Source organism: Eleutherodactylus coqui, chromosome 10 (genome assembly GCF_035609145.1).
Source record: "Eleutherodactylus coqui strain aEleCoq1 chromosome 10, aEleCoq1.hap1, whole genome shotgun sequence".
NCBI lineage: Eukaryota > Metazoa > Chordata > Amphibia > Anura > Eleutherodactylidae > Eleutherodactylus > Eleutherodactylus coqui.
This window is the reverse complement of record NC_089846.1, coordinates 26496444-26518248: the sequence shown is the minus strand read 5'-3', so window position 1 is coordinate 26518248 and position 21805 is coordinate 26496444. Positions and strand designations below refer to the sequence as shown.

Here is a 21805-nt window from a genome sequence, read left to right as displayed (position 1 = left end):
TTATTATTTTGCTTGACCTACAAACCTACATACAGTGTGCAGTGGTACATCAATAAAACATGCACATATGCTCACGCCAACGTTCATTGTGGAGTCTCCGACCTGCATTGTAGTTCCAGTGCTTACATTGTTCAGTGTAGTGCATAGGTTTGTGTGGTTGCTTAGCGGGTGACTCTGGTGACAAACTAAGAAATCCTTTCGATCGCCATGCTCCTGTGGATATCTGGTCTCGAATGTAGCCATAGGGGGTGCACAAATAGCAGTTGTACACAGACCCTAGAGCCTGATGGGGCCTATAGACCCTTATGGAACATAAGAAGACACCAGCATCGGCACATGGTAAATGGGGTCCTGTTACAGATTTTGCATTGAAGATGGACACTTTAAGGTGACATTCCCACCTTGGCCAAACATAGCCATGATGGGAAGGAAGAAGATAGACAAGTGCTACAGGGCTATGCTGTTTCCATAACTCCTATTAAAGTCACTAGGGATTATCAGAGGCGTAGCTAAAGGCTTGTGGGTCCGGATGAGAAAGTTCAGCATGGGGCACTTCTACAACTTTATTCTGCATCATTGGGTCTCTTAAGAAGCCCATCGATGCAATACTAGCATTGCTAGAATCTTAAAAGATGAGGCAAAGACTAAATTAAGGGGGGCCCCAATGCAAAATCTGTAACATGCCCCAACTATCCATGTCCCATTCATAATACTGGTGTTTTCTTATATAATAGAGAGGCCCTTGGGCTCCCTAAGGCTCCAGGGCCCAGTAGCGACTGCTACCTCTGAATCCCCTATAGCTACTCCCCTGGGCATTAAGCATTGTTTCTGTAACTCCCGAGTTATGCATATGCAGGATACAATCGGTCCACGATGGTGGGGGCCCGAAATAGGTGTGGGTCCCAGACCCATACCCGTTGGACATTTATGGCATATACCATGGATGTGCCATAAATGTCCCAAATGGGAATATCCCTTTACGTTACACCTCTATATCTGGTGATGAACTCTTAGTAGAGAAGGGATGATGACAGCACACATTAATATACTCCATCAGTCTGGCAGAAGGTTCTCTTTCATACTAAGCTCTAAAGATATCCTGCCATGGAGTTGCTAATATGGATGACATCAACATAGGTAAAGCTTTCATGACCAAGTGTCACTGATTATCCTGTGTCCAGCTCACATTCTGCAGTTTTGGTATCCTCACTTTCAAAAATCATAACATTTTTATTTTTCAAGGACAAGTTGTATTTTTCAATGGCACCATTCAACGTACCATAAAACGTGTTGGAAAACTTAACCCTTTGCAATCCAAATTTGGATTCAGGATTTCCTAGGGAGCTTTCTCTTTCTGCCACTATACAAAGGCTCCATCTGCTGGCTAGAGCCAGTACTGCGGTATGGGATATGCTGGAGAGGCCCCCGACAACAGAGCGGCCGGTAATCTACAGTAAGAATACCCTGCCGGACGTCTTCCGACATTAGAGCTTTACAGCCTTCAATCAGAATGTCTTTAGACGTCAGACAGTGGATTGGAAAGGATTAAATATTTCTAAGTGGGGCAAAATGGGAAAAAAACAAACAATTGCGCAATTGTTTTTTTTTTAGGGGGATTATTTTTATGGTGTTGATGATGCAGTGTTGTCTTGCACTGTCTGTGCGTCAGTATGATTACAGCTATACAAAATTTATATATTTTTTTATATAGTAATACTCAAAAAATATAGATCTGGATGAATATGGCTTTCCACACCCCCTAACTACATGCAGGAAATAAGCCTAGAAAGGCTCTAGAATCACTCACCCATGAAGGGATGGCCTAGAAGTTTGTTGAGTCAGCTTCCTTCTTTGCTAAAAATATGAAGTTTACATATGCAAGAATGATGAACCTCCGTAACATCTGATGCTCTCCACAATCTGCTGACTGTAGGGTTCACTTCAATGACCGGTTTCCTACAGAATCTACAATCAAGGCTGATCGGTTTACAGTACATAAAGCTTATGAAAGTTACACCTAAAATCTAGAATTGGAGCAACATATCAGGTTTGAGGACAAAAAAAATGAAACCATATCATGTAGTCAGTGCTTTTCAATGGTGGCATCCATTCATATTCGCTCCCTCCACACACTAGAAATTCCCATTACCCTGCCGATTCCTGAACGATGATGCAACACTGAAGCACCAAGGAGGTCATGCTCAGTTTACTTCAGAAGCTAGTCGCAAATTTTTGCACAAATGTGTATTTGCGCAAAAATTTGTGACTTTTAGGCCATTTGTAAGAGCCTTCTCATTTTTGAAAAAAGTGGGTTGGACTTGTCTGGAGGAGGCATGTATTGATGGCATGAATTATGCCAGATTGGACCTGGGAAGGCGAACAGAGTTGTATCTCTTCATATATTAGGTGCACTGGGGAAAATGATACTAAGCTCGGCCCTGGAAATACCTGTCTTAGTAAATTTTCCCCCAAGTGTAGAGCACAGGGCAGCAGAGAGTGATGCAGCAGTTTTTGAGAGACTGTGATGCAGTAGAACAGAGTAGAGTCCTATGCAACCAGCCAGTTAGCCAGCCTATTGAAGTGGCGGAGGCCACCACTACGGAGTGGAGTGCAGACCACGAACCAGCCTTATCTTTCCTTCAAGTGTGTGTGACTCAGCACTTTGATGTAAGCAGAGCAGGGCAGGCAGTTAAAGTGGCAGAGGCCACCAGTAATGAGAGCCACCAGATCCCCATGCTGTCAGGGGCCCAGATGACCTTGCTCTGCATGGGAAGAGAGGAAGTTTCCCTCCCCGCTGTTACCCAAACTGAGGTGGCTATGTTTAAAAGATGTGCGCAGTGGACACTGCACAGACAAAGATCAAAATCCACTTTGGGGTCATTCCATGTCAAGTGGCCTAATGTCCCTGCTCAACCACCATCAATTTTTGGGAATAGTGACTTTTATACAAATGGCTCTATTGCCTCAACCAAGCTGGAACTTTGCAGAACTTCATACAGGTGGTGTATGACCATTCCGTAAAAATTTCAGTAAAATTGGAGGTGGTTGAGCAGGGACCCTCTCCCAAATTAGGCCACTGGACATGGAATGACCCTTTGGAGAAACTGGAGAGCAGAGGTAGGCGATGATGAGTTATGTCGAATATATTGTAAGCAGGAGAGAGGACTGCAGTGCATAATCAGTTGCCACTACTTTAAGAAGAGGGTTCTGATACGTAAAGTTCTACGATCCTGTGTGATGTTATGGTGTAATGTTGTACCGAACCCTCCTGTGGAGTGATATCATGAAAACAATTGATAGTACAAGCTGCCTCTGTCTCGTTCCGCCACCACTGCGCTATCGCATACCGTCCACCTGTCACAACAACATGCCTTACCCAATGCGAATCAGGAGCACCTCATAACAAGTGCTAGAATGTCCTCTATTTGCGGTCAAGCATGCCGAAGCTGACTGCTCTGGTAAGCATGTCCGGCGTCACTGCAGCAATTCCTTTGTGTAATGTTCCTTCTCAATTCCTGGATAGCTCGTGGCTTATTCCTGTAAATGTTTTCTTGTGGGGCCTCCTGCAGGAAGAGGTTTACTGGAATCAGCCATGAACTATCCCAAAACTGAAAAGGAACATCACGCAAGAAATTGCTGAAGTGAGGCTGGACATGCTTACCAGAGCGTTCAGTAGTATGGAGCGTCAGGTTCAGTCATGCCTGACCACAAACAGAGGACACTTCTAGCACCTTATGAAGTGTTCCTGATCCTCATTGAAAGGCAGCAATCTGTAAAGTCAGTGTTAGACTCTTTATACAAGCCTTGTAACAATGACCAGGAATTGTTACAAGGCTTGTATAAAGAGTCTAACATTGACTTTAGCGTTTGCTGCCTTCCAATAGGTGGCGCTGCAGAGGTATTTTTCCATCTCCCTTATTTACATATTACCCAGAGGAGTGTAAATGGCCTTTTAAGTCTCCCCACTCACTGTCTAGGTGCTCTCCCTAAGGAGAAAATATAGCGTTTCTGATTCTCATTGAGTAATGTATGTTTTAACCAAACTTAATTAAAATGTGTCCTATTAGTCTTGGAGTTATAGCCTCCAGTGAGCGGGACACCCTCTGCAATAATAGATAACACGACTCACAAAGAGCACCCGTTTTCCATTAGAAAAGTTCCCTTCCGCCCCTTTAAATTAATTTTCCGTAATTTTGTTCTCATCCTTGTCATAACAGGCGGTGCATCCTTGCTGGAATCAATGAAGTTCCAACCTGATCAGCCTCATGTGTGGTTGTTGGCATTTTAGTAAGGCTGCTAGCTGGTTAAAGGGGTTGTCCGGTTGTAAACTATTTTTGCCATATCCTTAGGACAGGTCATCAATAATAGATAGGTGGGGGTCAGTCAACCGGGAGCCCCACCAAATAGCTGTTTGCCAAGGTCAGCCCGCTTGTGCACTGAGCTGGTTTTGGCAGGAAGCAGACAGCTCCTTTATTACTGCAGTGGCCAAACTTCATTTCAATAGGAACTTGAACTGCAATACCAAGCCTGGCCACTGCAGTAAGAACAGAGCTGTCTGCTTCCTGCCAAAATCAGCTCAATGCACAAATACACTAGTTTGGCAAACAGCTGTTCATCATGGGTCCTGGATGACAATGACACCTCGACACCCCTTTAATAAAAATGTATTCTCCCAATTTGACAGTTATGCAAGAATATTCAATAACTGCTATGGGCAATCCCATCTTAGTGTTTATATGTTTATTTCTATTATTATGGCTCCGTTAGATAATAGTTTTGGTGATTGCCTTGCGAGTCTGACTCAATCTTGGGTCCCCCTGTACAAAATTGAAGCAGTTACGCCTCTATGCGGTCATATGTATGCTTATACATATTTTTTCTTGCTGTCCCTCTCAGACTGTGGAAATGTGCAACCCGGAGGCCATGATGAAGGAGAGTCAGAAGCCGGGTGGATAGAGGGAGCTGCCATATTGTTATCTGTTATATGTGTGGTGTGGGTGACAGCCTTCAATGACTGGAGTAAGGAGAAGCAGTTCCGGGGACTGCAGAGTCGCATAGAACAAGAGCAAAGATTCTCCGTCATCAGAAATGGACAAGTCATTCAGATTCCTGTGGCTGAGCTCATTGCGGGAGACATCGCCCAGATCAAATATGGTGATTATATCATAAAAAGACCATTTCTTCTAGATGATATGTTGTTACACCATGCAGCACACTCGCTTTCTTATGCCTGGCAGTCCATTTCCACTTATGTTGCGCTTAGTGGAAAAGTTGCCTTGAATTGAGAATGTTCTAACGCGTTTCCAGCCGGTTTGTAATTGTAATGATTCCAAGGTAGTATTTTGCCCTCTGCTGTTGTACATTGTGCTCTCCCACACTAATGAGTCACACATATATACTGCAGGAGAAGATCAACTTCAAACTCATTTTTGAATATTATTTGCTGTTACAGGCGACTTGCTGCCTGCAGATGGAGTTCTGATCCAGGGAAATGATCTTAAAATTGACGAAAGTTCGTTGACAGGAGAATCGGACCACGTGCGCAAGTCTGTAGAGAAAGACCCAATGCTGCTTTCTGGTGAGGACATGGGACCTTATCTAATATACAGTCTAATATACAGCAAGTATTGGAATATTCGGGTCAGAAGCACCCAACCCGATTAAAAAAAAATAATAATTGTGAATCGGGACAGCTGATTCCATCTTCCACTAAAGATTGGGTGCACTAATTTGCTCTCCAGAAGGAGGTGATTCCTCTTCCAAGAACGTGGCTCATAGGTTAGCACCTTGTAGTGTTGGGGTCCATCATTCAAATCCCATCAAGGGCAACATCTGGGCATAAAATGTGAAAACCTCCATCCAGATGTTGCCCTTGGTCAGATTTGGACTTTAGACTCCAGCCCTGCAAGGCAAAAGCAAGAGCAACTGAGCCACGGCCCTTGTTCTTTTACCTCCAGAGGGAGAGGAGAACAAGAACAATAAATACAAAGAATACATAAAATCTCCATCCAGATGTTGCCCTTGGACAAATTTGAACCTAGAACTTCATCGATGCAAAGCAGCAGTGCTAATAACTGAGACAACACACTTGTTCTTTCACTTCTGGAGGAGAAGAACATAAGAAGAAGGAGGAGGAGAATATTCTCTTTTTATTCTCCTTCATCTTATTCTCCTTTTCCTTATCTTCCTTGTCCTCTTTCTCCTCCTCCCCTGCTTCCTTTCATTCGTCTCTAGAGGAAGATGAAGAAGAAATGGGAGAAGAAGGAAGAAGTAATAGCTCAAGCATGGAGGCTCAGTCATTAGCACTGCTGCCTTATAGTACTGGGTTTCAAGGACAACACCTACATAGACTTTGTATGTTCTCTTTGCGTTTCTCCTTCTTCTTTTCATTCAGAGAAGGAGGAATGAAGACCAAGCGTGGTGGCTGAGTTGTTAGCACTGCTAAGTTCAAATCTGTCCAACATCTGGATAGAGGTTTTATGTTCTCTTTGTGTTTATTCTCCTTGTTCTCCTCCTCCGGATGTGAAAGAACAGGTCTGGTGGCACATTTATTAGCACTGCTGGAGTTCTAGGTTCAAATCTGACCAAGGGCAACATCTGAATGAAGTTTTCCAAAGCCCATGCAAATGTTGTCCTTGATAGCATTTGAACCCAGGACCCCAGAACTGAAAGATAATAGTGCTAGCCACTGGGTCGGAATGACATCATCCTATTTTATCACCCCGCCCATCACGATGAGCCATACTACCTATGATAATTGTGTTTTTTATTTCAAGACTATTTTTACATTTTATTGCTTTTCTTACAGCAAGGAAACTCTATACACAACTATGTGGAACTTCCATATTTTTCTCTTCCAGCTCTCCTGACGCAGCGGCTATAGTACATACTCATCATCCCCATAGAATGACAATTCTGGAGAATCCCTTCTTAAAACTGTTGAATGGGCTGTTCCTCTGTTATTCCTCCTGGAATTGTTCAAGTAAATAGACAACTGGGTGATACTATTTCCCTTGTTAAAGGGGTGTCTCCCTACATTGTCTGACACCTGCAGCACTGATTGGACAGTGTCTGAGTGTAAGGACATCCCCCCCCCCCCAAATGGCAACACCCAGTTATTAATTTAATTATAAAATTGTAGTAGGAATAACAGTAGAACGGCACGATGCAGAGAGCTGAAAAAAGATGCTTCAGAATTGTTATTTCATGAAGAATAGAAGTATTTAGTAAATTAGTGATGTTAGTAGAGGCCTCTTTAAAAAGAAAAATCTGATTAATAATGCAGGCTTAGATGGGGAAAGGCAAGGGCATTCATAGCATGGAGGTAGACCATTTGGCTACTATGGGGCATTGATGAAAGGTGGCCCAGCCCTTGTTAGTTCCATCCCCTTTGATACTGATTGACAAGAATCATTGCAGGATTCCCCTCTACATGCATTGTTGGTAAACAAAGGGTGGGGAATTGAAAGGTGAGTGGAACATTAACGGGTTATTCTGGCTGTTAACCCTTTCCAATCCAATTTGTATTCTGGTTTTCCTAGGGGGCTTACTCATTTTCTGCCATTATACAATGGCTCTATCTGCTGGCTAAAGCCAGTACTGCATGAGGTGACACGTTGTATAGGCTCCAACAGCAGAGCAGCTGGCAATATACAGTAAGAGAACCCTGACGGACGTCTTCCAACATCAAAGCTGTACAGCCTTAAATCATAATGTCTTCAGACGTCAGACAGTGGATTGAAAAGGGTTAAAATGGATGGCCTATCCTCTGGATAGGTCATCACTCATCAGTAGTTGATCAAAGTAGATCCACCGTCAGAATCCCAGTCCATTAACTGATCGTCCAGCATGCTGTTGGTGCTGCAGGCCGGACGTCACCATCGATGGCCATGGCAGGAAGTGCAAGTGCCAACTTCACTCCCATTGAAATCAATGGGAGCGCCACGTTTCTATTACACATCCTGCTCCTCATTATGGACTAAACAGTACCAGACATCTGGTCCTGACCATAACAGAAATGTAGATATCTCTTTAAAGAAATAATTAATAAACCCTTCTGTTCTGGGTAGAAAAACCCAACACCATAATGGGAGGCGCACTTTTTTCTTTTGTTTAGTGGCCCTCTATGCAGACCAGTCTGGTTGTGGGAGATGCACTAAGTTGTTTCAATGAGTCTATCAGGTGGCATATCTCTAGCATCCAGTCCCTCTCAGGTTAGGCAGGTCAAGGGTAGACTGGAATTCATAATCAGGCAGGGAAGCTGCAAGAAGTCCTTAACTTTACTTTTTCTCTGAATATGCCCATACACCTTCAACAAGTGTTGGACAAGTTATCATTTGTCCAACAGAACTTTCCACCGGCTCCCTAATATACATGAATGTTCAGCTTGGTGGAATGTTCATATGTTTACAGAGTTAAGCCGCAGCCAGACAGTTCTGGTCCCGGCTGATCTTCCGGGGAACAAAAGTCGTTGAAATTCAATGTCCTTCTTGATCTTGTCTCCGATCCTTCTTTTCTTCAACATGATCTGTTGACGGAAACTTGAGCTGCCCCCATACACATTAGAGAGTCTTCTGGCTCTACTAGTTTCGGTGGGTTCCGATGACTAAACTATAATGTATATGAGGGCCTTTACTGCCACATTAATCGGGTTTTCAAAGGAATATCCTTTGTTGAAGTAGCTTCACCAAGCCTGGAATGCACAGTGGAGGTCCTCCCATCGATGACATCCATACACAGTATTCGGGAGTGGACCACTCCTTCCATTTATTTCTTTAACAACAGAATAATTAATAATATATTAACCCTTTCCAATCCAATTTTGGATTCAGGGTTTTCTTAAAAGGCTTTCTCTTTTTGCTGTTATACAACGGTGCCATCTGCTGGCTAAAGCCAGTGTGTGTGTGCCAGAGAGGCTCCGACAGCGGAGTGGCTGATAATAGACAGTAAGAATACCCTGTCGGATGTCTTCTGACATTGGAGCCGTACAAGCTTTAATTAGAATGTAGGAAGACGTCAGACAGTGGATTGGAAAGGGTCAAATCAAACTTGTCACATCTCCATAGCACCATACAGGGGCGTAACTATAGAGGGTATGGTTGCACCCGGGCTCGGGACCCTTAGGGGGCCTATAAGGCCTCTCTTCTCCATATAAGGAGACTAGTAGTATGAATAAAGCATTATAGTTGGGATTACAAATTATGCATTGGGGCCCTGAATCTTCAAGTTACGCCTCTGGGTATGGGTACAAATGGAGGGATGGTGGGGGGTCCAGCTGAACTTTTGCACCCGAGCCCCTGAGACTTTAGTTACTCCCCTGGTACCATAAACTATGTTATGGTGCTATTAGGGGACATGACAGAAAGCCAGGAGACATATTTATTTATACTTACCCACTCCCGCGACCCAATGGTGTCCCCATCTGAAGTCGGCACACGGCATCAAAATCTGACTTGCTCTCCTATGCAAGTCCTGTACAAGGTAGTCAAGTTAAAGGGGTTATCTGGGGACATAGCTCTGTTCGAAAACGTCTTCAGTTTGCGGTAGTAAGAGGTGAAGTTCAGAAGAGAGCGAAGAGATGGTAGCGGCAAGGGAGCGTGGAGGGTGAGTAAGAGCTCTGTTATTTTACTACTGCAGACGGAAGAGGTTTTTGAACATTACTATGCTCCCGAATAACCCCTTATGTTTATGGTGCTGTGGGGTCATGACAGGTTCCCTTTTAAATTGTCAAAAAAAAGTGGTAAAGCAGTAAAATGATAATACAATACCGTACAGAACCTAGCAACAAAAATCCTAAAAATGTTTCAGATGGATTGGGCTAGCAATGGTTCCCTTTATAATAAGTGTTTAAAACTTTAAATTCTATTGTACTAGAGAAGGTGTACCTAAGGAATTGTAGTAAAACAGGTACGGGTGTACGATGGTCAGCATAGAGGTTGCCCTAAAACCAGGTGACACCATATAAAAAAGACAAGGAGACTTTCAAGGGACTGTCCCAGGAAGCAGACAGCTCTGTATATTGCATAGTGGCTTAGGTTGGTACTGCAGGCTGAGTACCCTTCACTTAAAAAAAGACTCCTGAAGCAAAACAGTCAGAAATGGGACAACGCCTTTAATGGGTGAAAAACAATAGCAATGGCCACAGCATTGATTAACCCCTGCACTCCTGCAGTATTTTTCCTTTCTCCTTTGTTGTTTTTTTTGGCCCTGCTTTTCAAGAGCTATAACTTTTTTGGTACCATTATAGGAGCCTGGAACTTTTTGATCATTGTTTATTCAAATTTTTTTGCAAAAAAAAAAAAACTCCACAATTCTGGCATTGTGTCATTTTTTCTTTTCTTACAATGTCCACCGTAATACAATAATTGCATATTTTAATAGATTGGACTTTTACAGAAGCAATTTTTTTTTTTTAATGGGAAAGTTTTATTTTTTTTTTACATTTTTACTATTTTTGTTTTTTTAAGATTTTAAAAACTGTTATTAAACTTATTTTTACAGTTTTTAGTACTCCCCATATAGAATATGAGCTTACAATCTATTTGCTTGTACAGTACACTGCTATACTTCTGTATTGCATTATATTGTACTTTTTGCATTCTTCTGTTAAGGCTGCGCTTAGTAGGCTTGATTCCTTGATAGCCTCAGGAGCTTTTTACTAGGCTCCAGGCTGCTATGGCAACTATCAGTTTCCTGAGATGGTGTCACATGGAGGCCACAGAGTAAAGGTCCCCACTATGACTACCTGCTTAGCATTATATATGCTATGCCCCTTGGCCAATAGATGAGGGCTTTGGAAGTCCCCTCTGTTAACTCGTAATTTCTTAAAAGGGTAGTTGAAAATGGGTGTCGGAACAAAACCTTAGGGTTTAAAGTTCTTGCAAAATAGAAGGCCTCTTTAAAAGCGCACCTGCCTGCTGACACATGGAGTATAACCAATGTGGCAGTTAATACAGTTTTTCTTGGGGGGGGGGGGGGTGTTATACATTGAATTTGCTAAAAATATATCCATCCTTAAGCCCAATTTACACGCAACGATTATCACTCAAAATTCGTTCAAACAATGGCATATGAGCGATAATCGTTGTGTGTAAATGCTACCATCGTTTACTCTTCGGCTGAACGATGATTTTAAGGTGAGCTTAAAATCCATCTTCAGCCGGGTAAAGAGTAGAAATCAGCGAGTGCAGGCTGTGTTCTCCAGGGGAGCAGCTGATTACATTGTATTCATGCTGACAGCCCATGCGAGAACAAAGGAGCTGATTGCAGAACTCAGACCACCTGCTGTGTTCCGCAAGCAGCTCCTGGAAGCTCAATTACATGCAAGTGAAGCTGATAAAGTGCTAATGGACATTAGTGTCCTTTAGCACTTTATGCAAAACGATTGCTAGAACTGTCAATCTTTTAATTTTTTGAAAGACTGTCCTTGCTTGTAAATGAGCCTTTAGTCAGATACACAATTACAAGTTCTGCATGAACTTGTATAATTGTCATAAGACAGAGTGGATCTGCTGCACAGGTGACCCACGGATAGACTACTCAGTCAACAGAGTAATTACGGTTTTGGCTGAATTGCGCTAATTGCTAAGAGCACGGTGACAATGTTTGATATTGGTCATTATCTTCCCTTTATTCGATGAGCTTGAATGGGTTATTAGCATTACACGAACCAAGGCTTAATTATATAGACAATGGCAACAGAAAGCCTAGGACAGTAGGTGGACACAGCAGGAACACCACAACTGGCTCCTGTGTGCCTCCGCCTTCCTACGTTATAACAGCCCTTGCATATTAAGCATAATTGTACTGCAGACGCTTTGGCAAAGCTCATGATGAGATCTGGGCTGTAATTCATAACATCCAGACCTCACTTGAACCAGGCAGAAGGAGGAAAGGGATGAAGATCTGTCCCTGCTGTCTAGTTGAGGTACTCATTATGAGTCATGTGTTGGCAGGTACCCATGTCATGGAGGGGTCTGGCAGGATGGTGGTGACAGCTGTTGGTGTAAACTCACAGACTGGGATCATTTTCACCTTGCTTGGAGCTGGTGGAGAAGAGGAAGAGAAGAAAGACAAGAAAGGTAAATAGCACAGTCTGCTTTACCTTCCCAGTTATCATATATCCATGTACAAAACAAGATAATGGCATTTCCATGCTTTAGCCTGGTGCTTCTAGTGCTAGAAAAAGTCTATGTACACATGGCATCTACATGGCATCATGGCTGACTTTTAAGGGACATTGAATGAAAGAAGTATTGCTGATTGTTGTAAAACATTTCAATCCGTTAACTGTAGGTGGAGGAACATCACAAGAAGAACTCGCACCGTGTTACATTCACCGGAGCAGTGGTCTCCAACTTACAGTTCTTCGGCTGTTGTGAAACTTCCGAGTGTGTTAGGAGTTGTGATTCGTGGCAGCTGGAGAATAATAAGTCGGGGATCATAACAAAGGCATATTTTGCATATCCATATTGGAGGTAGCTAAAGGGGTCTACCTTTACCAGTGTCCATATGAATAAAATCTAGTCTAGTTTGGTATTCTAGAATTCATTGAGGCCTATAGCAAGGGGAAGTTTTCCAGCTTAAGAGTAAAATATAAAGTTTACGCTGTAGTTTTAAACTCCTTGTAACAAGGTTGTGGAATGAAGTGGCTTACGCGTTTTAGACCGAAATCATGCCCTTGCTCATAGCATGCATCAACACAGGTGAGCTCTATGAGTAAGGACAGGATTTCCATCATGAATGCATAAATTATTTCACTCCACAGCCTTTTTACAGGGATTTGGAAACTATCCCCGTACTCTTTATGCTGGTGTACTCCTTTTTTTTATATAGCTTGCTATACCTTATATACCCAAGAATCGTATGTCTATTATTATTTTTACGAACATTTATGGTGATCTGGTAATTTTTATTTTTTGTTTTATTCCATAATTATGTAACCCATTAATTTACTAGTGTTGGATACCCATGATTGTCTGATGACTAGACATACATTGCATTGTAGTCATTTGTTATAGTGGCTTCAAAGAGAGTTAAAAGTCTGATATGTTCCCTCTCTCCTATTATGGCAATTCAAACTCATAGTACTGATGGAGGTAAACAGCAAAAAAGAACTATTTTGATAAACTACTTTGACTTGGGGCAGCATTGATCCCCATAGCGGTACCTAAAATCCTATCATAAGGGGTGGATGAAAAAAGAGGGCCACCTGGGAATATCTTTTAGTTTGCTTATGGAATAATTCTTTGTGTCTTTAACATCAGCAGCAAAACAGGATATTGCAAAATAGGATGTAGAGCATGGTCCACAGGGATAGGTCCATATATCCTAGCAATACATGTAGGAGAGAAAAACCCAATGTATTCACCAAAAAACATGCCACATCAGCTCAAGGTAAGATATTCAGGCAGTGTGACTTGGATGAGCTATTCAGATGATGAGACTTTTAACATAATACTATGGGCAAGATGCATTTATTGAAGTCAAGCGTGATTTCCTGCCCAACAAGACTGAGAAGATACTTAGCACCAAGTGACCGTGCCGGATACTTCTTGGGTATGTGTGGATTTTCCACATCTTAAGATAAAAAGCAATTTGTACTCAAGCAGAAGAATATCTTAAGGATATTTTTGCTCTTCAGCTCACATGTTGGCCGTCACTTCTGAGGTGGGCATGTCCTAGTTGATCCACCACTCTATTACCCAGGTAAGGGTCTCCTTTCTATCAACCACAAAATCTAAAATAAGGTACAAATCTGAAGATAATAAACTAAAAAGAGTGTAACTTCACAACCAGCAGCCAGAACAAGCTAGGTCAGGAGGGACACTCGAAACATGGTTTTATCACATATGTTGCTCTCCGCCCACCTTTTTGTCAAGCACCAAAGTATTTAAAAAGCTCTCTATAACATCATTCTCCCTCTTAGTAGTAGGTCCCTGTATTGTATATTATTTTGTCATATGTTATTGAACCAGGGCCACAAGTTCTGAATGTGCATCCTTCTGTTGCAAAGATTGTGGCCAGATTTGGTCTGACACGGGAGTAAGGAGTGGAGTCCTAGAAATGCTGTTCACAAACTTATTTACTTAGTTGCTTTCATGCGCCATCTACAATCTGTCATCACAATGAGGGGACATGTCCTTTGGTAGTAGACAGCAACTAAGGTAGAGAAACACACCATCCGGATTTTGTCTGGGTCCTCTGGGTAGCTAGAGCTCTTGTCCCACCTTGCTTGTCACCTTCATCTCTGACCCTCTTCGGAGGGTTGCAGGTGGTGCTCACCACTCTCTGTCCCTATCGGTGCACATGCTACTTAAATAGGGCTTAGCTTTGTCTGTCCTGTATGTAGGAATGCAGTGTTACTGCATTATTCATGGGCTAACCTTATCACATGTAACTTCCAAAACATGACATAGAACCACACTACGCCACAAGACCGGTTTCTGTCTATAGCATTCCTGGTCAACAAAAACTCCTCAACTGTCCCCCAGCAACACAACAATAAAACAAAACTTTCAGCCCAGAGCTGGAGGATCAGCAACAGGAAGCCGTCAGTGTTGATTTTTTGCTACCTGGAAGTGAAATCGGCTTGCATTCTCCAACACAATATAATGGGACAATAAAGGCAGCATCAAGAAAATATATCATGGCATCAACATAACAGGGTTCTAACATCCTGTGCCGATTTTATCCTGGATCTGCCATGTTTCCTTTGTCACTTAACTTTAATTATTTCCCATAATCCATGCACAATTAGCAATTGGGGCAGCGCCGTACCCCATGGCGGTACCTATAATCCTAATATAACTATACTGCGTTAATAAAACACCAGAGACTAAAAAATGTTGGATCAGAGATTTGATATTATTCCAGTGCATCTGTGCTAAGGGACTGTTGAGGAGCTTCCCTAGGTGACAGTTGATATGCTAGGCACTCCCTTCCTAACATGAAAATCCAGGCTACAATAAATGCTTTATTAAATGCGTCACCTCGGTCCTCCAGGAAAAACAACTGCTACTGCACAGTTCATAGATGGCAGTAGTGGTGGTCAAAACCACACCCATCTGTTAGCGCTCTCCAACTATTGGCTGTAGCTAAAGGGCACTGATATTATTACTGCTTTACCCCCTCCCTCACTCTTCCTCTGCATTAAAGTTACAGTATACCACCTGTCTGGGTGTTTGAATAACACATTCCTTTGAGACTACTTTTCAGGCTTCCAGGGAGGAGGTCTAGGGTAAAATATTTTTTAATTGGTTATATCTACTCCATACCTGCTTTTGCTACTATGAGATTCCGAAATATCTTGGATTCCTGGATTATTCTACTGTATTTCAGGATTAATGTTGAAAGGAACTTTATTATGTAATGAATAAAAATCACTCGATTTCCTGTTCATTTGACAGGATTGATCGCACAGCTAGAAGCTGCCAAGTTCTGTCTCCATCCCATCAGTCCTTGTCAGTTCCACATCGAGCATTGCTTTGGCTGCCCAGCATTAACCCACCACCCACGTTGCACTTGTCGTCTTGTGTTGTTGCAGTGCACTGTCTTGTTTGTTTTCAAGTGTTGCGTTTGTCACCCCTCTTTTGTTATAGGAAAGCAGCAGGATGGGGCAGTGGAGAATATTCAAAATAAAGGTAATGTGCCACCGACCGTGCCAAGCTTGACTACGACAAAACCTCAACATACAAATTAGCTCTTTGTCATTCTTGTCAAACATGGGAGTTAAAGGGAATCTGTCACCACCTTTATGCTACCCTTCCTGAGGGCAGCATAGAATAATGACAGACCCAATATGTGCCTGTTCTGTAGTTTTTGAGAAATTTACACTTTGTTAGTGGCTGCCTTCCCAACACTGATTGACAGCTTTCTCCCTATCACCATGCATAGGGAGAAAACTGTTAATCAGCAGTAGGCAGGTGGGTTAGCCCACAGCTCATGAATACTTCGGACCTCTGAGCTTCTGCATATTATTGAGAGGACTGTGAGTGCTGCAGCTAATAAAGTGTACATTTTTCAAAAACTACAAAATGGGCGCATATAAGAGATGTCATGGTGCCTGTCTCTACATTATGCTGCCCAAAGAAGGTAAAGGTATAATCCCCTGGTGCAAGCACCGAGTCATGACTGACTCCATGGGTAATGTCACATCGTGACATTTTCTAGGCAGACTGTTTTTGTAGGGTTGTTTGCCATTGCCTTCCCCAGTCTTTTACCCCCCAGCAAGCTGGGTACTCATTTTACCAACCTCGGAAGGATGTAAGGCTGAGTCAACCTTGAGCCGTCTACCTGAACCACACAGGGATTGAACCTGCAACCTTCAGGTCATGAGCGAGAGCCCTAAGCTAAGACAGCATTTCTGCTGCCTTAACACTCTGCACCACACGAGGCTCGAAAGGGCAGCATAAAGGTGGTGCCAAATTCCCTTTAACTATCAGATATAGTGACACCCACCATGTATTGCCTTGACTATTTCTGGATCAACCTATAACTATCGGGCACCACAGGTATTACCATCAAGAGCTCTAAAAGTTATTCTGAAGCACCCAAGGGGTTGTTACTGTCCTACTCAACCCAAGGTGGCCCTCCCAGCATTGGCAGGTCTCCAATGACATGCTAAAGGTTGTGTTCAACATTGTGGTTCAGCAATATACTTAGATGGCACCGTATGGAATATCACATCTGTGTTACTAATCTAATCAAATCTATAGAACGGGGGTATCAAACTCCTATTTTACCGAGGGCCACATCAGCATTCTGGTTGCCTTCCCAGTGCCGTTAATTAGAGCTCACTCAGACGGGCATATTTGCTCTTTGTATGCGTGTATTTTTTTGCACACGTAACACAGACAGCTTAATCACCATTGATTTGCAAAGGCCCCCATAGAAGTCTTGCCCTATCTTTGTCCGTGTGAATAAGCCCTTACACGGCTCCGGAGCTCCCTGCACTATGATGGGGTTACTCCCCTTCCACCTCTTTAGCACTGAGCTCCCTGCCTTGGAGGTTGGCTAGGGTCGGTAGGGCTGGCAGAGCCGTGCTACCACCTGTGAGTAGGTGAACAGAGCTGTGTGTAGGTGGTGTAGAGGAAAGTTTAGAACTGGTCCTTCCGCATTTGGACCTTGTTGAGGGCCACATAAAATCACATGGTGGGCCGGATTTGGCCAGCGGGCCTTGAGTTTGACATGTGTATTAGATGCTCTTTTTAACCCCTTAATGACGCAGCCCTTTTTTTCCCTGTTTTTTCCTACCTCCCCCCACCCTTTTAAAAAATTGTACCACCTTTAGTTATCCATCGACGTCGCTGTAGGAGGGCTTGTTTTTTGCGGGACGAGTTGGATTTTTCAATAGTGCTATTTGCTGTACCATATAAAGTACTGAAAAACTTAACAAAAATTCTAAGTGAAGTAAAATGAAAAAAAAAACACATTCTGCCATCTTTTGGTGCGTTTTGTTTTTACGGCGCACAAACTGAAACAAAAACGACATGATTACTTTATTCTATGGGTCGGTGCGATTACTACAATACAAAACTGGTATAGGTTTTTTTGCTGTACTACTTTTATTTTTTTTGTCAAAGACATTTAATTTGTTTTAATTATTTTCTGCCGCCAACGTCTGGGCGCAATAACTTTTTAACTTTTCCGTCGACGTAGTTGTGCAAGAGTTCCTTTTTTGCAAACTGTCCTGTAGTTTACGTTGGCACTATTTAGGAATACATATGAGTTTTTGATCGCTTTTTATTGCATTTCTTCAAAGTTCAATTCTGGTGTTTTTTTCCTGACAACGTTCGCCGTGCGGGGTAAATAATGTTCTATTTTGATACATCAGACTTTTACGGATGTAGCAATACCAAATATGTATTTTTATTTTATGATTTAGATTTTTCTATTATAGATATGGCAAAAGTGGGTGATTTAAACTTTTATTCCTTTTTTTTTTACAATTAATAAAACTTTATTGATATTATTTTTTTTATTTTTATTTTTAGCCCCCCTGGAGGACCACAACTAGCGATGCTTATATCGATCCTGCAGTATGACGTAATGCTATAGTATTACGTCATACTGCGATTTGACAGGCAGTTTATCAAGCCACCCTACGGGAATGGCTTGATAGGCAGTCTGCTAAGGCAGCTCTGGAGCCTTTCAGGAGGACCCCGTCTGCCATGACACCCGCACGGCTCCCTGTGATCTCACGCATGGGACCCCCGAACATCATTTGGGGGGAATTTAAAGAGTTAATAGCCGCGAACGGCCGCGCGGCCGGTTGCAGCTATTGCCCTCAGGTGTTAGCTGTAATAAATAGCTGATACCTGCGCTGTATGAAGAGAGGTCGCCCCGCAATCTCTTTTTTAATATGTAGGCCGCCAATACAGGCTGTCAAAAGGCGTATCAGTGGTCGTTAAGGGGTTTAATCACATCAGCATCTCTCCTGTTCTTGATTGAGATCCAAAACATGGATCCTGTTGGTCGGATTAGGCAAGAGCCACCGTACACCTGCCATTCTGACTCCGATTAGAACTTGAGTGCTCCGGCTGGAACCACTTGATATCTCTCTTTCAAGAGAGTGTTGTAATAGCAACTTAATTACCATGTACATCTATATCAAAGGCCAATAATGACCTTTTCAAACCTAAGCCTGTTACCACGGCATGGGGGCATCTAGTACACTATCCCACCAAAAGTACTTGGACTCCCATACAAGTAGAATGGATCATGTCTTTTTAGCATATCACATGTCCTCAACCACGCTACTTAAGATGCAGGAGGGGTCAGCCATGGTTTGTGATGCTGCTGCACACAAGCCATCCATCACGAAGCACAATGCATCGGCCCGTCTACAATGGTGCAAGGAGCGTCATCGTTAGACAGTAGAGCAATGGAAGAACGTTCTATGGAGTGGCGAATCACGCTACTTCATCATCACACCAGATGGAGGTACCTCGGGCAAGAGGAGCCCGGGGAACGCCTTTTACCTGAGTGTGTTGTGCCAACATTTAAGTCCAACCTAGATTCAGTTATGGTCTGGGGATGTTTCACGTGGCATGGCCTCAGTTCGTTGGTTGTAGTGCCAAGAACAATGAACATGGAGGTGACCCTGACATTCCAGACAATAATGTGCTGCTAACAATGTGACAATACTCTGGGAATACTCAATACTCAATATAAGGTGACAACACTCTACTTCCAACAAGACAACGCACCTTGTTACAAATCCGACGTTGTTTTACATTGGTTTGAGGAGGATATGGATGTTCCACGATTGGAGCGGCTGCACAGAGTCCCAACCTGAACCTACTGAACATCTTAGGGATGAACTGAAATGTCGGGTCTGGAAATATGAACACAGTCCATCTCTCTTCCTGAGGATGCTGTGATGATTGATCATTTCAGGATTTTAAAAGGGGTCTAGGTGAAGTTTGGGTTGGAGTACTTCAGACTTACCATACTAAATTATTCTGAGGACCCACCTTCCATCTATACAGGACAAGTTTAAGTTTACTATTTATTATATTGTATATAATGCTATCTCTGTGATCCACCACATCATACATCATAAAGTGAGGAGGGGGCTGTTTTTGACGTCAACTTTTTTACTATAATCTTATTAATGTATGGTCTGGCACACAGGAGACATTGGGCATTGTAATCTGTGATTGTCAAACTCTATCCCTATATACGTGTATCACCTTACTTGTATTCAGAGAAAACCTTTTCATTTATCAAAATGGTTCATCAGCTCCATTAAAGGGGTAGTCCGTCCCCCTTAAAATAACAAAAAATGACTAATATTGATCTTACGGATCTAGCGTACGTTACGGCACTCACAGGGTTGCCTGGTTGGTCTTTGTACTTCTTGGCCCCTCTCGTCATGGACGTGTGACCATTGCAGGCAATCACTGGCTATAGCAGGTCACCGCTAGGACCGTTGATTGGCTACAGGGATCACATGTCCATGTGATAGAGGGACCAGAGACTACAGAGAGCAGTGGGGACACCTAGGGAGCACTTAAACGGGGTGCCGTGGATCAGTAAAGGGAATATTACACCTTTTATTATTTTGAACCATCCTGAACCATTTTTAGAAAACTTTAAGTGGACGACAACCCTTTTAATTTGCTTTAGTGATATAGAGAGGAATTGCACTTATCAGTTAAGGGAACTTCATTGCTATTTTACATCATGCCAAAAACTTAGAGGAACTCTGAATGTAGAGAATAGAAAAACAATATTCATCACATCCGATCTAATATCACAATCTTTGTGCTCCAGGAGATCACCGTTCCCTCCCACCTCCTTTCTTAAAAGCCTCACTTAAGGCCGGTGCCACATTTACGTGCACATTTGCGCAATGGGCGTTGCTTATTTGCACACTCGTGTGTGTTTTAGGGCTCCTTCACACTGGTGAGAGGGAGTGAAAACGCAAGATTATGAAACCAATGATTTTCAATGGTTTCATTCTCATTTGTGATGTTTTCACTCCTGAGATGATGCGTGGAAAAAAAAATCGTGGCATGTCCTTTTTTTTCTGATATCGCCAGTCCCATTGAAAACAATGGGAGAGCATCGCGATCTCCTGCCACGGCTGTGACAGCTGCGGCGGGTGATCCCTTCAGGCCTGCATGGATGCGAGGCGTTTTTACATGGAAACAGCCAGGGGTTTTCAGAAGGATTGCGAGGGCGATATCAGGGCGTGAATCATAGCCCAATATCGCTGTCGCCAGTGTGCAGGAGCCCTTACTGTACTTTTGCGCGCAAAAAAATATGAATGGAATCATTCACACGAGCGACTATCTTGTCCATTGTTTTCAATGGGACCTTGAAGGACATGGCATGGCACTCGCATACCGTGCAATGCGATGTTTCAGATTAAAGTCAATAGAAGTCACCTGCGATCCTTTCTCGCGCACGAGGATCGCCATTTCACAAAAGCGATGTGATTTTTAATCAAAAATGCTTCCCATCATCGTGATATGGTGCTCACCCGTTTGAATGTAGCCTTAGGGTGGACACCCACTTGCGTTTTTCTTGCACGGTTTTTTAATGCGATATCGCTGCGTTTTTTTTACGCGATTGTCAATAAGATTTTTTAATGTTAAAAACGCATCACACAAAAATCGCAAAGCGCAAACTTGCAATGCGTTTTTAACATTAGAAAGGCCCATTGACAATCGCGTTAAAAAAACGCGCAAAAAAAACGCAAGTGGGTATTCACCCTTAGGCTGGCTTTACACAGATGTATGCACAATTGCGCGTGCCTTACACGCAGCGTTTTTGTGCTACAAATTAGACTTTTTTGCGTGCGTATAGGCATGACTAGTAGAGATGAGCGAACATACTCGGTAAGGGCGATTTCGCAATCGAGCACCGCGATTTTCGAGTACTTCACTACTCGGGTGAAAAGTAGTCGGGTGCGCTGTGGGTGAGCGGGGGGTTGCAGCGGGGAGTGGGGGGGAGAGGGAGAGAGAGAGGGCTCCCCCCTGTTCCCCGCTGCTACCCCTCACTCCCCTCTGCAACCCCCCGCCCCACAGCGCACCCGAGTACTTTTCACCCGAGTAGTGAAGTACTCGAAAATCGCGGTGCTCGATTGCGAAATCGCCCTTACCGAGTACGTTCGCTCATCTCTAATGACCAGGGTATGTCAGACTCACTACTGGCCCTTCCAACTTGCAATACCAAAAATTAGACAGGACACCTCTTTTCTTTGGAAATTTTGGCCACAGCAGCCATTTTATTAAATACATAAAATATTACAATTTTTAAACTTACAGAGAGGAGGCCCTTGGAGACACAACCAAAA

General features: G+C 43.0%; 1 protein-coding gene across 6 annotated transcripts in view; it reads left to right on the top strand.

Moving 5' to 3' along the window:
- Positions 1-21805, top strand: part of ATP2B3 (ATPase plasma membrane Ca2+ transporting 3) — a 232591-nt gene that overhangs the window by 146443 nt on the left and 64343 nt on the right. For 4 of the 6 annotated variants that reach the window (XM_066580669.1, XM_066580667.1, XM_066580673.1 and 1 more), the window contains 4 exons: positions 4897-5154; positions 5453-5578; positions 11955-12080; positions 15600-15641. In XM_066580669.1, coding sequence (XP_066436766.1) covers positions 4897-5154; positions 5453-5578; positions 11955-12080; positions 15600-15641 — 552 coding nt within the window. The remainder of the gene's footprint in view (positions 1-4896; positions 5155-5452; positions 5579-11954; positions 12081-15599; positions 15642-21805) is intronic. The other 2 variants (XM_066580670.1, XM_066580672.1) reach the window with 1 other exon arrangement.